At 43.4% G+C, this 17,508-nt stretch overlaps 2 protein-coding genes across 3 annotated transcripts in view; both read left to right on the top strand.

Annotated features, from left to right (window-relative positions):
- The window catches only part of ZNF451 (zinc finger protein 451), a 92,037-nt gene extending 89,183 nt beyond the window's left edge, over positions 1 to 2,854 (top strand). For both annotated transcript variants that reach the window (XM_028479236.2, XM_024121944.3), the window contains one exon: positions 415 to 2,854. In XM_028479236.2, the coding sequence (XP_028335037.1) occupies positions 415 to 461 (47 nt within the window). In that variant the 3' untranslated portion in view covers positions 462 to 2,854. The remainder of the gene's footprint in view (positions 1 to 414) is intronic.
- Positions 2,855 to 4,521: 1,667 nt separating this feature from the next.
- On the top strand, positions 4,522 to 16,714 carry BAG2 (BAG cochaperone 2). The gene is made up of 3 exons (XM_007122224.4): positions 4,522 to 4,752; positions 13,749 to 13,858; positions 15,306 to 16,714. Exons 1-3 carry the CDS (start codon positions 4,640 to 4,642, stop codon positions 15,716 to 15,718), a joined length of 636 nt encoding a protein of 211 aa, XP_007122286.1. The 5' UTR covers positions 4,522 to 4,639; the 3' UTR covers positions 15,719 to 16,714.
- Positions 16,715 to 17,508: the final 794 nt, after the last annotated feature.

Genomic DNA, 17,508 nt, shown 5'->3' with positions numbered 1-17,508 from the left:
TTTGAGATTTTGCCATTTCATGGTTTTGGCTTTCTATTTCTGCTTTAAGTCTTACATGCATTACCTCAAATCTTTTTGTAAATACATACTCATTTTCCACGTTGAGTCTGGTGATTACCTGTTAGTGATTCTAGAAGTTTGTTGACTTTCTACATCCCTAAATGGAAATTACTTACAAGTTTCGTAGCATAATTAAGCTCAGATATATTATAATTCAGTTTGAGATTATATCCAGATTTTCATATTTCAAAATAGTCATATTTTATGATGAAGAAACTGCCAAGTTACGCTCAGTTTCTCCAATTTGTATTTCCTTTCCTTCCTGAAAATACAGATGTAGTTGATGAGACTTACCTAAAGCACATCTTTATTAGTTTTCTGCCCTAAATATCAAAATTCTGTTTTTTAATGCAGATGTGGAATTAGAAGAAGCAATTAGAAGAAGTCTTGAGGAAATGTAATTAAAGATATTACCACACAGCATCAAGTGGCCTTGAAGAGACTCAGGATAGTGAATTCTTGAGTTTGTTTTCTAAAGGAGATCAGAAATCTACTAGTACAAATGTATTTGAAAACTTTTTTTTGCTTTCATATGTTCAAAATCTGATATTGCTTTGTATTTTTGTGCTATTTTGCAAAAATGTATAGAGGAATAGAATACCTGTTAATGCAAATAAAATCATGTATTCTAATATAAGTATCATGTTTCCCAGTTAACTGTGAATTCATATATTTAGGGTACAAGAATTAAAAATTAGAAAAGCCCTTGACTATTGTTTATATGTTTCCCAAATAGAATTGGTTCTTTAATTTTATTTGTACTGTACAGATGATTCTAGTTTATTTTTTTAGGAGTGAAAATGAATATAAATAAAGCTGTCATAGCTCACTTTTTCTGTAAATTCTACTTCTCATGTGGCACTAATATATAATACCTTTGAGATCTTTGTTTATGATTATTGGGAGAGAGTAATGGAAACTGATCATGGAAAGAGATGAAAAATTTTATCAGCAATGTTCTTTGTGGGTTTCACTCATATGTATATCCCTGCTTTAATTAGAGCTGCTTATTGCTGGAATAAAAAAAAATTTTTCTTTGAAAGTAGTAAAAAGAAACTTTTGCCATTCCTTTTACCTGCTTAGACTTTTATGTGACTTGTATTATCTACTGTTTAAAGGGAATGATGTAAAAAATATTTGCATAGAATTAGGCATATTTTTAATAATATTAGTCCTTTTATATATATATTTGTGTAAACATAGTATTCTTCAGAAAATAATGTTGAAAGTCTACTCAGGAGTAATCTTCCTTAACCCTTTAAAATTTTTATTTCATATGGAGGTATCTTCATTTTAGTTATTCATTAAAATGTCAATTTCCTACAGTTGGTATTAAATATTTAATTTTTAAATGTTGAGGCCACATTGTGAATAATAAAAGACGTTACCTAATTAGGAGACTAAGAAGGGGCTTGTCATACAATCTTTGTGTATATGCTTTATGTTATCTGACCCAGAAATGTCATCCCTAAAAATTTCGAGTAGTAATTACTTACCAAACTTAAAATTTTCTGTAAATATAAATTTTTCTTTAAGACAGAAAAAAAATATATCATGGCTAGAACTTTGGTCTTTCTCTGCAACTAGATAGTTTAGTGTGAAATAGTATTACTGTTTTTTTTATTATTATTATTATATAGTCTTTTCAATCCACATTGGAAACCAATTTGTGTTTTTTATTTCTTAAGCTGTCAGTTCTGCCCTACCTGCTTGCATTTTTTTTTTTTAAGTACACATCATAGCTTGAGAATATACTAGTCATTTTTCCAAAGTGACCACATTGTATTTTGAATTTGTTTGTTAGAGTAGTTAAGGCTTTGGGTGGTAGTCATGGAGCCGGACCTTAAAGACATCTGCGGGAGCTTGCTCAGTAGTGAGGAGCAGAAAGAGTGTTCCAGAAAGAAGAGCGGTCCAGCAGATGTAGGAGAGGTGCCACACACAGGTGGGATGCAGCCTGTGTACTATTAGGATGCTTGTGTGGTGTCTATGGTCAAGAGTAACCGAGGCTTTTCATATGGCAGGAAAGGGATAATTCATCATGATCCTTTAAATGAGGTAACTGGGTTGTTTAATGTTTTAATTAATAATTGTCACTGATTCTATTTCTACTTATTAAGTAATTAAATATCACTTTTAAATTACCTCATAATTTGAACTTAATTTAGACACAAGGAGGAGAAGTAGTCTGGATGTTACAGAAAGTTATGGGGAATATTATCAAGAGTAAATGTTTCTAACATTGACAATGATGCTTACCTGTTTGTTTTTATTCATTTTTTATTTTATTGTGATTTTTTTCTTTTAAAAAGTTTTTATTGTGATTCCTTATTTTTATACCTGAATAACAACTTTTGTCGAAGCAATGATGGATAACATAATGTTTATTTTAAAAAGGATATGTAGATAACGTACTGGTAGTATCTGGTTGGTGGTATCATTGATTGTCTTAAATAAAAATGTCTCGGTTAAGAAGCTTTTTTTTTCTTTTTGGATGCTTGGTATCCTACCAGACCAGCCCTTTCTCCTACTCCTTGTCCCCCAGACGACCTGGCCCTCCACTCTGGCCTCTCCCAAGAACAAGGTACAGGGACTGTTCTGGACACCCTTGGGCAAGTGCAGCTGGGAGACTCAAATCGGCTGGGCCTCAATTTAAAGAGCTTTTTTTTCCATCATTTTTTTCTTTTAAATTTCTTTGAAACAATTCATTTATTCATTCACTCACAAAGTATTTATTGAGTACTTACCGTGTGTCAGCGGCTGTTCTAAGCACTTGAGATACACCAGTGAGCGAAACAAAGCCTACACTCCTCTCTGGAGCACAGCTGGGGGAGAGGTGACAAGATGGGGAAGGAAAACAGGGAAGGGGAAGATAGTATGGGGGTGGGGCGGGGCGGGAGTGCTTGCTATGTGTAATAGGGAGGTCAGGATCCTTCTGGTGAACTTGAGCAAAGACCTGAAGGCGAGGGAGTGAGCCAAGCAAATGTGTATAGGGAGGAGCTGTAGGTGGAGGTGAAAAGTCTGGAAGTGAGCTTGATACATCCATGGAAAAGCAAGAAGGCTAGTATAGGCGAGTGAGCAGGTTGAGCTTGGAGAGCAATAGGAGATGGAGTCCTTTGAGACCTCTTCTGAAGACCTTGGCTTTTACCCATTTCACAAATGAGGGGCCGCTGAAGCTTTCTGAGAAGTGGTGTGATGTGCCCTATTTAGAAGGATGACTAGCTGCTGTGCTGAGCATAGACATGAGAGCAGAATCAGGAAGACCGGGTGGGAGGGTATTGCGGTGATGCAGGTGAGGAGTGATGCTGGCCGAGACCTGAGTAGGGGAGTGGGGACAGGCAAGTGGGAGTGGGCCTGGGTGTTCTCTGAAGGTGGAGCCCACTGGGTCTAGGGTTTGAGAGAAAGAGAGTCCAGCACATTTCCAAAGCTACGTGGCAGACTTCCAGACCATTCACAAAATGTCTAAAGATTCCAGGTGTCACGATAGGACAAAACCTTTAATGAGGTCAGATAATCTCCTACAGCAACAGTTTATTAGTATTTAGAGTTCAGAGGAATTGGGATCCATCCTTAAAGGCCTCATCTCTGTTCAAGTATTTCAATGGCTTTGATCTCAGATTAAAGGTTGTGATGCAGTTTTAAACTGTTATTATCTCCATTTCAGGTGTCCTGTACATTCTCATCCTTGGAGGCAGAGAGCTATAATGAGATGGGAGCAAAGCGCAAGTATTTAAGTCGATACATCTTTGTACTCCCGGCCCCATTCCACTCACTGACCTTTATAGTGTCTGACCAAGTGGTCTACTGCATCTTTTCATAACTGGAGATTTAAATAAGTGGTGTGTGAAACGGCCTTAAATAATAATTATTTCACTCAAATTCCAACCAATAACTTTTTTTTAAACGTGTGGGTGCTTTACCAAAATTCCTTTCTTAATCTTCTTTTGGTACTTTATTTATTTTGGCTGCCCCCGGTCTTAGTTGCGGCAGGCGGGATCTTTCTTGCAGCATGCGGACTCTTAGTTGCGGCATGCATGGGGATCTAGTTACCCCACCAGGCGTCAAACCCGGGCCCCCTGCACTGGGATCACAGTCTTACCCACTGGACCACCAGGGAAGTACCAACCAGTAACTTTTTAATAGAAAAGAAAGTCATTAAAAATGCCTTCATGAGAGCGGGTGTAAGAAAAAGAGGTTCAGCTTGCTCCGTACATCTATCAGCTTCAGTTGTGCCCTCCAGGCTCCTTGTTCTCATCTTGGGAAAGTGCCCAGGAGCCGTGGTTGCGTGAAGGGCCCTTTCCACCCTAGCGCGGCCCAAGCCCAATCCCCTTGGAGCCCCTGCGGGGCGGGGCCGGGGGCGCGGGCTCCGCCTCGGGCGGTGTTCGGGGCGGAGACTTGTCCCCGCGCCCAGCAAGGCCTCTCCGCCGCGCCGCCCTCGAGGTCGCTCGCGCCAGACAGAGCAGCGGCCGGCCCACGTGCACCCGCGCCCGGTTCCCGGTTCCCCGGTTCGCGGGCGGCGCGTCAGAGGAGGCGGGTGGAGCGCGGGGAAGGCAGTGATCTCGGGCCGGCGCGCCGGACGCCGATGGCTCAGGCGAGGATCAGCGCCAAGGCCAACGAGGGCCGCTTCTGCCGCTCCTCGTCCATGGCCGACCGCTCCAGCCGCCTGCTGGAGAGCCTGGACCAGCTGGAGCTCAGGTGCGCGGGCCGGCCCTCCGAGCCTGCGGAGGGCGCGCGGGGACCGAGAGCAGGGAGCGCGCGGGCAGCGGGGAGCGGCTGGCAGGGGAGCTGGGCGGCCCGGGCCCCGCGGAGGGCCGCGCTGGGTCGGCGGGTCCCCTCACAGGAGCGGCCGTGTTCTGGGTCAGCGGCCCCGCACGCTCCGGCGGCCACGCTTCTTCGCGGCTCCAGACCCGAGCGCCGGGAGCGTGAGAACCGAGAAGGGAAAGTTACGGGTACGTTACTCGACATGGGGGTTGTGACACTGCCCGTCCGCAGAGCTTCTGGAACGTTCCGCATGGGGGCCAGGTGTTTCCGGCCCAGTCTTTTTCCATAGTGTATTTTTAGGAGAGGCGGCAGTTTAGTGGTCCCCGTTGTGAATGATCGATCTCTTTCCAAAATATAAAAATCCATCTGATCCCAGGACGGGAGAGGAGCAGGACCCGTGTCCCCTCCCCCTGCCACTTTCAGCCCGGGTGTGTGTGTCGGGGGGAGCGGGGCTCCTTCTCCAGGTCGCCGCTCACACCTTCCAAATGCTGGTCACTGGCCAGAGAACACGAGTCAGTTTTCCCTTCTTAACTAATGACGGTGTTATTAAGTAATCAGTGTGCCCATTGCGATAAACACGTGCAAGGTGAGAGCCTGAGTTGTTCTATTGGGGGAAGGTGGGGGAGCGGTCCCGGCGCTGAGGTCCCGGAAATGTGACTTTAGAGAAGGGCCCGCGCAGTCAGGTGCGCATTTGGGTGACAGGTTACTGCTGACCAGGAACAGATGTCTCCCTTAATGGTTTGAGTGTTTTTCTGAGTTTGGGAAGATGCAAGAATGTGTTCCTAAGATTTTTCCTGAAGATCTCTCTGAGTGCCTGTTCTGCCGCTTTTCCCAGAGCTCTGAGTGCTTCATTCCTGCTCTTCTCCTGCATTCTTTCCAGGCTGTGCTGTCAGTTCCTGTAGAACTGGGCACCACGGGCACTCCTTAGTGGCAAACGTCGTGGCTGGCTTGTATGGAATTCCTAAATAATTTCTAAGAAATTTGGGAAATACTTTTTTTCCTTTAACAGTGAATGAAAACTTGTATGTACTTCCTGTAACTGTTTATGTCACTAAAGTTACTGTGTAAGTTGTGTGCAAGTGTAGTTACAGGAAAATCATATTGAGGTGCCCACAACACCGTGAAACCACAAGGAATTTTTTTCGCATAGTTTTCACCAGGTTCTGGGTGAGCAAGGGAGTACGTAAGACAAAAATTTTAAAAAGCATTGCATATTTGTCTTTATCTCCCTGGATTAATATACCAAAACAAGGGGTCTGTTTGTTTGCCAATAAAGTACATTAATAACCAAGTGAATAATTTATTATCATTTATTAATATACATGTTTAAATTGTCATTTATTGTTATATACGTGTTTATTATTATTATTATCATCATGGGAAGAAACGATGTCTTCTCAGAAAATAAGTTCTCCACCACCATGACTTCATGGAGAGTAATAGAGGGGTCCTGCTTGGAATGAGGCAGATGGAACAAGCTGGACCAGACGGAGCAAAACTAGAGCTCCTGCGTGTCCCTGGGAAGGTTATGATTTCTTTTTATGTAGCAGCGAAACAAGTGCCTCAGCGTCTCCTCCGGTCTTTAGAACTTTGAGGGCATGTTCTCAACCATTTCAGGGGTCTCCCTCCCCTAGTTAGAAAGAAAGGATGTTTTCTTAAAGGAACAGGTGGGATGCTGCCCCTCCTTTCTTCAAGCTGATTCACTTTCCTCAAATTTGGTGCCTCACATAGGGTAGGTACAGAAGCAGTCAAGTACTCATCTTTAAAAGGAAGCCTCTGGTTTTGAATATTATTCCAATGCTTCATTAATGTAAAGTGAATTTTGATTACCATGTGCAAGTGATTAAATAACTTGCTGAATTAACCCTTGGGCTAAGAAAGATTAGTATGTGTCTAATTGTTCATTTTAGGGCCTTTTCTAGTAATTTTAGACTTTTGTGAGCTTTGTTTCTTCCTTTTAAAAAAAAGTGTTGCCGGGCTTCCCTGGTGGTGCAGTGGTTAAGAATCCGCCTGCCAATGCGGGGGACATGGGTTCGAGCCCTGGTCCGGGAAGATCCCACATGCCGGCGGAGCAGCTAAGCCTGTGCGCCACAACTACTGAAGCCCGTGTACCTAGAGCCCATGCTCTGCAACAGGAGAAGCCACCGCAATGAGAAGCCCGTGCACCGCAAAGAAGAGTAGCCCCCGCTTGCCACAACTAGAGAAAGCCTGTGCACAGCAACAAAGACCCAGCGCAGCCAAAAGAATAAATAAATAAATAAAATTTTAAAAAAAGAAACTATTGATAGAATCATGCCTATAAGATCAAGTTTAAAAAGAAAACGTGACATTCATGTGTCATATTATCTAATAGTTTAATTTCATATTGAGGATGGCAGGGTACTAAGTAGGGTGAAAATTACAGGCTGTACCTAGAAGCTGGTGTTTACTGTTCCCCCACTGTACTAGTTTTGTCAATTGTGGCAGAACTTTTTCCATATGAAACTGAAAATAGAATTATTCTCAATGCTTTATGATCTGCCTTGGGATCTGATGTCCATGGTGTTTAAAGTGCTTTCAGGTGTTTGGCAGCATCTGACAAATCATTAAAGAAACCCCATTTGTTTTTAATATGTTAGCATGACACTAGCCTTTCTTTTTTGACGCTGGCTCACCTCCTTTTTTTCTTCCTCCTAAAAAGGTGATGCCTTTCTCTCCCGGTTTTCATGACCAATTCAAATGGTATCTGATTTTTCCATGCGTCAGTGGCTCTACACACTTTGCTTATGATTGTTACTAATTTAACAGTGATCATAATTCATAAATGATACCCACTAACAGTTATTTAGTTCATGAGTGCTGACTCTGCAGGCCCCATGCCTTTGTGGAAATTACCGTCACCTCTGTTCTTCAGGCAGGAAATTGAGGCTTGAGAAGTTAAATGACCCGTCCAAGGTCACACAGCTGGAACCCAGGAAGACTGGCTGTAGAGCTTAATACTTTATGCCTGGATTTTCTTAGAGTTAGTATGTCATATTTCAAAAATGTAGGAATAGTATATGATTTTACTGAAAGAGGTGAAAATTCCACTTAGATTGGTGTCCCTGAGTCCCTGATCTCAGGGACTATTGAACACCTGCTCGGTGCAGGGTGTTGAGTGGCCCCTGAAGGCTCTGGATGGTGGTGAAGATGCTTGGGACGTGGGGTGTGGAGAACAGCCGAGGGGAACAACAGGACTGGGAGACTAGCTGTTCACAGATGTCCCCAAACTCGTCCTATTGTGGCTCCCTCCCCCGCCATCAGCCAGTCACCATGGCTTCCATGGCAGCCAAGGAATGAAGGATGGCGCAAGGGCAGATGTGGTCATTTAGCTGACAGTTTCACTGCACCAACGTCCCAGCAGCCACAAGACAAGATGGCACCATAGTTAATATTGTATAAGAGCCTGTAATTTAAAAGATCATTTCTTGTAGACATTGTCATGTGAACCTTCCAAAACCCTGTGAGGCAGGAGGAGGACATAGGTTCCCTCCTTTAGAAGTGAGCGAATCCAGTCCAGAGGGACTGAGTGGCCGGTCTGAGGCCATCCTGCTCATGAGTAGCTCCTGACACTAAAGCCTAGACCCTTTTTTACACCAGAGTGTCTCAGTAGTGAATGTAATTTATCATTTTGGTGATGATTAGGGAGCCCTTCAAAATCTTAACCTTGCCTAAAATATAAGTGATCTTTGTAGTATTCTTTCTTCCTCCCCTCCCCTCCCCTCTCCTCTCCATGTTGGGTCTTCGTTGCTGTGCGCAGGCTTTCTCTGGTTGGGCTTTCTCTGGTTGTGGCAAGCGGGGGCTACTCTTTGTTGCTATCCGCGGGCTTCTTGTTGCAGTGGCTTCTCTAGTTGCGGAGCACAGGCTCTAGGCGCGCGGGCTCAATAGTTGTGGCTCGCGGGCTCTGGAGCGCAGGCTCAGTAGTTGTGGCGCCCGGGCTTAATTGTTCCGCGGCATGTGGGATCTTCCCAGACCAGGGCTCGAACCAGTGTCTCCTTCATTGGAGACCACTGCGCCACCAGGGAAGTCCCTGTAGTATTCTTTTGATACAAGAATTTTGAATAAGAAATAGGACTATGATTTTAAGAACCTGGTTTAGAAGTAATTTCTTTGAAATAAGTCCATTTGCCATTTCCCCTTTTGATGAAAGCAAAATTTCTTGTTATTTACAAGCCTGAGTTCATAATGGTAAGCATGTAATAACGACCAGGAAGCTAGCGTTCAAGGCACTAGTTCTGGTCATGGACTGCATGCAGTGGTCCCTCAGTGTCTGCAGGGATTGGTTCCAGGGCCCGTGGGGTACCAGAAGCCACAGATGCTCAAATCTTTTCTATAAAATGGTGTAGGAGTTGGCCATCCGTATCCACGGGTACTGCATCTCTATTAACTCATAGCTTGTTTAGTCAATGCTGTCAGTCACTGTGTTAAACTCTTTACCTGCTTTACTTCATTCAGTCACACCTACCATCTCATGATCCCCGTTTTGTAAATGAGGAAATTGAGGCAAAGAGAATGTAAGTAACTACTCGAGGTCACTCAGCTGCTAAGTGGCAGGAGCGCTGGCTTGAGTGGCAGGACTGAGGCCCTTGCAGTCCCCGCGCGTGGCACGGAGCACGTGCCGGGGTGGCTGGCCTGGGAGACCACCTCCCAGAACCTTGTCCCTTGGTCCCCCAGGCTGCGATCTCTGGGCCCTGGGGACCAGCCGAGGATGCGTGTGCTCCACATTTGTCCTCGCGGGAACATTCTGAGCACAGGTTCTCTCTGTTAAAGCTTAGTTGTGATTTCATGCAGAGAGTTTTCCAGGAGCACAGCCCAGGCCAGCCTTGCCATGAAGATCAGTTCTTTCCCAATTTGGACATGTAGCTCTTGCAGGATCTGCTGGTAAAAACAGAGCTGCCCCCCTCTGCCAAGGAGTGTTGTCAAGTGATGTGTTAAGAACGAGAAGGATAAAGTGAGATGGTCCAACACGCCTCTGAACAGAGTTCCAGGAGAAATCATAGAAGGGCAGGTGGGAAATATTTGAAGGTTTAATGGCTAACAGTTTTCTAGAACTAATGTAGACAAAAAGATGTGTATATGAATTGAATTTAAGGAGACCAATAGCTGATAAATATGACTTAAGCAAACTAAGTAGAGATGTAGGTTCAGCTTTTTAAAAGAAAAAACTAAGCATGTGATGTCCATACACTAGACAGATGTGGTATTGACGGCCTCAAGGGAGGGGAAGGAGGAAGCTGCTAAGGAAACAGTTCCTGCCAGAAGGATTGTGTTTTGAAAAAGGTTCACTCAGTAGACGTGGACCAGGGATAAAGAATGTTCAGGAAGTGGGGGACAGAAGATGAAAGGGCCAAGATGCCAAAAAATCCCTGGGAATCTTTACATCCTGAAGAATGAAATTTTACCTTTGCTATGAAATGAAAAAGGTTTACATAAAATCATATATAAGAAGTTCTATAAAAGATGAAATCAGTTTTTCACAGGGAAAATGCCCTGGCAATTTCTAGCCTTGTGGGAAAAAAAAAAAGTTCCATCTAATTGCCTCTATATTTGGTCTCATTTAATGACAAAATATCTTCTTTACATGACAGATTTATTATATTTTTTCTAGAGTGTCTCAAACGATTTTGTTGACAACTTCATGAACTTACTAGTATAACTTATTATCATAAATGGAGCGTTCTTCTTTAGAGTAACAATTCTCTCTTTATCATCTTACTTTTTTTTTTTTTTTTTTTTTTTTTTTTTTTTGCGGTACGCGGGCCTCTCACTGTTGTGGCCTTTCCCGTTGCGGAGCACAAGCTCCGGACGCACAGGCTCAGCGGCCATGGCTCACGGGCCCAGCCGCTCCACGGCATGTGGGATCTTCCCGGACCGGGACACGAACCCGTGTCCCCCGCATCGGCAGGCGGACTCCCAACCACTGCGCCACCAGGGAAGCCCTATCATCTTACATTTGAATATAAACTCAGAAGTGCTGGAAAATTAATCTCTTCTTTCAGCATCATCTCATTTACCAATCAAATGACTCATCTGTGCCATTTAAATACTAGTCACGTTTGTGTTTTTGCACAAATGTTTCATGTTAGTGACAACCTGACCCCTTTTCATGTGTCCCGGGCCCTGAGAGTCTGCTCGTGTGAAATGTGTAAACACATAATGAATGGGGCTGGAAGGCAGCCTGAGGCTGTGTGTTTACTATTTTATAGAATATTGGTTTTGTGTTTTCCAGCCAAATTTGTCACATAAGATTCTTATGAGCTCTTTGCTTCTACTGGCTCTTATAAACACAGAATCCAACAATGTATTTAGTATCTTGAGAATCGAGACCCTGTGACTGTACAGTGTGTCGGTGCTATTTTGGGGGATAACAGGTGGGTGCCGGTAGGGAAAAAGGCGCGTGTGTGGTTGGGGTGAGGGCCTCCTCATGTGGCAGGAACACATGCTAGAACACGTGCCCAGGAAGACAGAAGGGATTAGATCTCCTTGTGATCTGTGTTTCCAAGAGCATCTGAGTACTGGAGGTAGGTCTGTCACTATTTATTTTGCAACACTTGGCAACTTATTTAGTTGTGGTGTAATAAAAAAAAACAAGAAAGTGCCCTGGAAACAGCACTTTAAACACGCAGGATTTTGTTTTCTTTCGCTCTCGTAATTTCACAGCCTCGCTCTTTAGTCACTGGTTGTGTTCGTGTGTCTGTGTAGTAAGTGCATGTGTGTATAGTTGCAGGGTTATCAGGGCTTTACACCAAAAACCTACAGAAGCGTTCTCTTTAAATTCGGGAAAAGACAAAGATGCCCTCTTAGCGCCACTGTTTAATATCGCACAGGAGGACTTTAGTCAGTGCTATATAAGAAAGAAAAATAGGAGCTGATAGGATTGAAAAGGAAGAGATGAGAATTTTCATTTTTTGTAGATGAAATGATCATCAATCCAGAAGAACTAATAGAAATTAAAAAACCATTAAAAATGAATAAGTGTAAATGAAGGTTGCCAGTTATGATGTGAACCTACCAAAAACAGCATTTCTCTAATCAACAATAGCCAACTATAAAATGTAGTATATATGTAAATATATTATTCACAATAGTAACAATATCCAAAATATTAAAAACACTTAAAAGAGTCTGTAAGACTACCATCAAGAATACTTCAAAACTCTAATAAAGAACGTAGAGGAGGGTCTGGATGAAGGAGACACCCTTAGAGGAACTGACAGTGTTCTAAAGGTGTTCAATTTATTCCAGTTTTTTGAGAAACCCAATAAACTTACTTGAGTTTATGGAGGAATAAAAGTCGAAATAGCTATGTTATTTTTAAAGATTAGAGGACTGGGGACTTCCTGGTGGCACAGTGGTTAAGAATCTGCCTGCCAATGCAGGGGACACGGGTTCGAGCCCTAGCCCGGGAAGATCCCATGTGCCGCGGAGCAACTAAGCCCGTGCACCACAACTACTGAGCCTGCGCTCTAGAGCCCACGAGCCACAACTGCTGAGCCCGTGTGCCACAACTACTGAAGCCCGCGCGCCTACAGCCTGTGCTCCGCAACAAGAGAAGCCACAGCAATGAGAAGCCTGCACACCACAAGGAAGAGTAGCCCCCGCTCACCACAACTAGCGAAAGCCCACGCTCAGCAATGAAGACCCAACGCAGCCAAAAATTAAAAAAAAAAAAGATTAGAGGACTGGTCTACCAGATACTAAGGCATATCACAAACAAAGCTGGTGCTATTTTTAAGAAATGGGTGTTGGTGTAAGAACAGTCAAAATACTACTGGATGGAATAGAGATTTCAGAGGCAGACCATCTACACATCACTGAGGGAAAGATGGATTTGGGGTGCATAATGTTGGGGAAAATGGTTAAATCCTTACCTAACCATATACAGAGGTGGATTCTAGATGAATTAAGACGTAAGTATGAGAAAAGTGAAACAATCAAGTTAATAGAAGGAGATGTAGGAAGGTACGTCCTGACCTAGGGATGGGAGGACCCTGAAACAAAACTTCACAGCATGAGCCAAGGCAAAACAAAACCAAGGAAAGATGGATCTTTTTACTTTTCACTTCAAAATAAGGCTCTGTGTTCAGTGAAGGACCTCCCAGACACAGATCATATAGGGTAGGATGGGAGAAGATGGTCACAGTGTCTGTCTCCAAATCACCAAGAGGACAGTAACCCCAGTTTAAAAAAGAAAAAATAGGCAAAGGTTGTGAACGAGGTCACAAGGATACAAAGAGATGTCCAAAATTATGAGCAATGAAAGAAATGCAGATTAAGTAGTGACATATCACTTGTTAGCCTGGCAACAGATGGTTAGAAAGTTGGGAGATGCTGAGTGCTGGTAGGGCTGTCGGGACACAGGGACTCCTGATCCGGCCATTCTGGAGAACAATCCAGGGTGGAGTCAGATGACAGTCCACACACCCTGTGTCTCAGCAGTTCCACGCTGGGATGGATCCTCTTATCAGGGCCATAAGGGGAAGGGTACTCGTGGACGGGTTGTGAGCAGAAACTGGGGGACAGGGCGTGTCCTGGGCCAGGGAGGGCAGATCAGGTGAGGGACACGGGAACCTGGTGATTCTTAATCAAGTATGCTGCCGAGTGAAAAAACAGTGAGATATAAATGAATTGAAAATAGACAAGTACATGAGTACAGATTTTTTTTGGAAAAACGAATACAAATCGATAAACACTAAATAGAATGAGTGCCCTGGGAGCGGGGAAGAAACTGGGAGCCACAGGGCAAGTGGATTAAAAAGAAAAAAATTACAGAATAAAAAATAAAAAGGAGTAAGGAGTTTTGGGGAAGTGTTCCTAATCGTCGTTACACCTGAGCTGGACGGAGCAGTGGAGAGATGAGGAAGACGTGGCGGCTTCCCTCCAGTAACTGTCCTGTCCCCCGCACTCCGCAGGGTGGAGGCTCTTCGGGAAGCGGCCACGGCTGTGGAGCAGGAGAAGGAGGTCCTCCTGGAGATGATCCACAGCATCCAGAACAGCCAGGACATGCGGCAGATCAGCGACGGTGAGGGCCCCTCCCGGGGCCGGGGGGTCGGCGGGGGTGCCGCAGAGCCGCTCCTCCAGCCCAGCAGAGACGGGCCGGGCAGGATGCGACAGCAGAGAAAACTGGCACAAGGTCGGCAGCAGAGAAGACAAAAGGAGATGAATGGAGGTGTAACGTACAGAGGGGAAGGGGAGAAAGGCAGAGAAAATAGATTATGGACCCACGAAACCCCGTTCCACAGGAGGGCCGGGTGGCCTGTGATGCTCTGCACCAGTGGGCGGTGCTCCTCCTAACCGGGCTCCCCTGGGGCCGCACAGGACCGGCCTGTGGGCCGGGCAGCTGGTGCGGTTAAGTGTGCATCCCGGCCCAGACCCACACTGTCACACATCCTCAGAGGGGCCAAGATCTAGTCTGTCTCTTCACTGTCCTGGCCAGAGGGCAGTGAATTGGGAAGGAGGTTACAGAGCAGGACAGGTTGCTGATTTCCATATAGTGAAATGATAACCCAGCACCCTCTTCATGCTGGCCAAGACTCAGACTACTGGCCTACATTAGTCTGGAGGGGATGAAGTCAGTGCCTCATTTTGAGGCCAGCTTTTCCTCCAGTGTCATGGCTTTTTTCAGCCAGAAGCGGGGCATTGTATTCTGATACACACACAGAATGTGAGGCCCCGAAATATGCCTCTCTGGCCTAAGGATTATTCTGAACTGACTATTTTTGAGAAACTGCAGACACAGGAGGAGGAGCTCTGAAAACAGTAGAAATCACTGTTTTGTAAGGGAAATTTACATTTACATTTTGTAAAGGAAATCATTTGTAAGGGTGTCTCCCTTTCTACCAGGAAGAGGAGGATGACTAAATTACAAGAAACTTTCACCAGTGGAGAAGGCACCTACTGAATCTACATAAGCACCTTACCTTTGTCTATCGTGCCTTTTCTGGGAACCTCCAGAACTTGCTTCCCTCCCTCCTTACCTTCTCTAGCTGTGGGTATTTTGGGTGGAGGCTGGGCCATCTCAGGGAGTTACTCAGTTTCCCTGGGGATCTCCCGTGTATACATGGGGCATACATGTCAATAAGCTTCTGGGTTTTTTTCTTGTTAATCTGTCTTATTACAGGAGGGTCTCAGCCAAAAGCTCAGAAAGGTAAAGGGAAAGTTATCTCCCTCCTCTAGTGCACATCCTCATGTAGATCCAGGGCATCCAATCTCCTGCTCTAACCAGCACAAAGCCCGTTACAGACGCACACCTGCCCCAGCTTCTGCAGACGTGACAATCGCAGAGTCATCTGGCGTCCAATCTGATACTCTTTATAAATTAATCTTATTGCTGTAGTTTTAACTTGTATCTTTAAGAAATTCATAGGTGCTCACAGGATAGATTCAGCCACACAAAAATGCCTTCGTGTCCTTGACATAGATGCGTGTATGTCTCATACTGATTGATATTTCAAACTTTTCATGATTAGGAGAAAGAGAAGAATTAAATCTGACTGCAAACCGTCTGATGGGACGAACGCTGACTGTGGAAGTTTCAGTAGAAACAATTAGGAACCCCCAGCAGCAGGAGTCCCTCAAGCAAGCCACCAAGGTCATTGACGAGGTGGTCAGTAAGTTTCTGGATGATCTGGGAAACGCCAAGAGTCACCTGATGTCGCTGTACAGCGCGTGTTCCTCCGAGGTGCCTGCGGGGCCGGTGGATCAGAAGTTCCAGTCCATCGTGATCGGCTGTGCTCTCGAGGATCAGAAGAAAATTAAGAGAAGACTAGAGACCCTGCTTAGGAACATTGAAAACTCTGACAGGGCCATCAAGCTGCTGGAGCATTCTAAAGGGGCTGCTTCCAAAACCCTGCTACAAAACACTGAAAGCAAATTCAACTAGTGTTCCAACCTAAGAGCCCTTATATATAATCACATAAAAATGATAACGTACTATCTTAAGTGATAACTAGTTCTGTCTGTTAGACATAACAACTCATTTGATACTGATAGTTGTTTCCGATGAGGAAAATATCTGTGTTGTTTGTTAGTTTGTGAATAACAATTAAAACTAGAAATATTTTGATTACCTTTCTAGAAGCTTTTAGATTGAATTCTTGTCTTGTACTAGGATCTAGCACCATATATATATATATATATATTTTTTTTTTTTTTTACTATTCTGTGGATGAACACTTAGTATGTGGGGGAAATAAGTGCTCGGCTAGGGGTAAAAGCATCATGGTTCTTTCCTAAGCTTTGTCTGCAAAGACACACGGGCACACGCTGACCACGCATCTGCTGTGAGCCAAGCGGTGAGCTTGGAATTATGGAAGGGAACCTTCCCTGTGTCTTCTCTTTCATTCAGCAGGTTTTTTAGACATCTATATCGAATTATTTTGAACGTAAACATTTATGCATCTCATAATATGAATGTATTTCTTGATAATATGTGAAAACATGACATAAAATGTGAGAAACTTCACCTCTAATTTTACCACTCTGAACTGTATATGGTATATCCACTTCATCTTTTTCCAAATGCATCATTTCTTTAAATTTTTCATCATTACAGAAATACAAGGTTGTAACTTGCCTTTAAAAGGAAAAATTAAATACTGTTTTAAAGTCTGCTTTTAATTCTCAACTTAAGAACCTCTATTCCATGTAGTTGTACAATTTACCCATTCCCCTTACTGGACATTTAGGTTGTTTCCAGTTTGTTGCTTATTACTGTAACATATTTGTGTACGTAGAGCTTTTTCCTTCTTTCGTTTGTTTTTGATTTTCTTTGTATAAATTCCCAGCAATGGGTTTTACTGGGTCAAAGGGTATATACATTTTCATGGCCTGATATGTTTCCAAGGTTTTTTTGTATAAGAGTTATATCAATTTATACTGTCTTCAATAATTAAAAAGTAGCTGTTTCACTGAGAGCTTTTCAGCATTGAGCATTTTTTTCTAATATTAAATATGAAATACCTTAATTTAGATTGCATTTTGTTCACTAACAAGGTTGACCAGTGTATTGATTATTCTTTTATCTGTGATAAATGCAGCAACTATAGAACACTTTTATTTGTTCGAAATAACTAGTGCTATTGATACACAAAAACTTCAGCTTCCCCAAATACTACTTCAGAATGAATATATCAGATTCAGTTTTCATTAAAAATAGGTATTCTTTCACACTGCAAGAAAAAAAACCAGTCAAGCTACAGATTGGTTTTATATGTTTATATGTCTCTTCATAAAAAGCAGTTACAATCTGAGGACATTCATGGTAGTTTTGATGCCAGCCCAAGTTCACCTTATTTAAATCTATTCTTTCCTGGGAAACATTAATTCTCACTGATAACTGGTAAAAGCCTCTTGATTTGTCAGACTAATTTGCTATCATCAGGTTCACTGTGACAAGATTTCTTTTTGTGCCATCTTTTTCTTTATCAGCTTTTTGAAAATTCAGCAGACAACCAAGTTTTTCTCACGTTCCCAAAGACCGTCAGCATCTGGAAATCCTCCCCTTCCTGTTCACTCCACATCAGCCCAGACTCTCTCTGTTCATTAGATGACTGCAGTGTGGGACAGATTTTCACCTGTCAGTCAGTTCATTTTGTTTTCAGAGAGAGAAACAGATACCGTAACAGTAACGAGTGCACTTTAGCAAGTTACCAGTAACTATTATTTCAAAGG

Source organism: Physeter macrocephalus, chromosome 18 (assembly GCF_002837175.3).
Source record: "Physeter macrocephalus isolate SW-GA chromosome 18, ASM283717v5, whole genome shotgun sequence".
NCBI classification, from domain to species: Eukaryota; Metazoa; Chordata; class Mammalia; order Artiodactyla; family Physeteridae; genus Physeter; species Physeter macrocephalus.
This window is presented reverse-complemented; position numbering and strand designations above follow the sequence as displayed.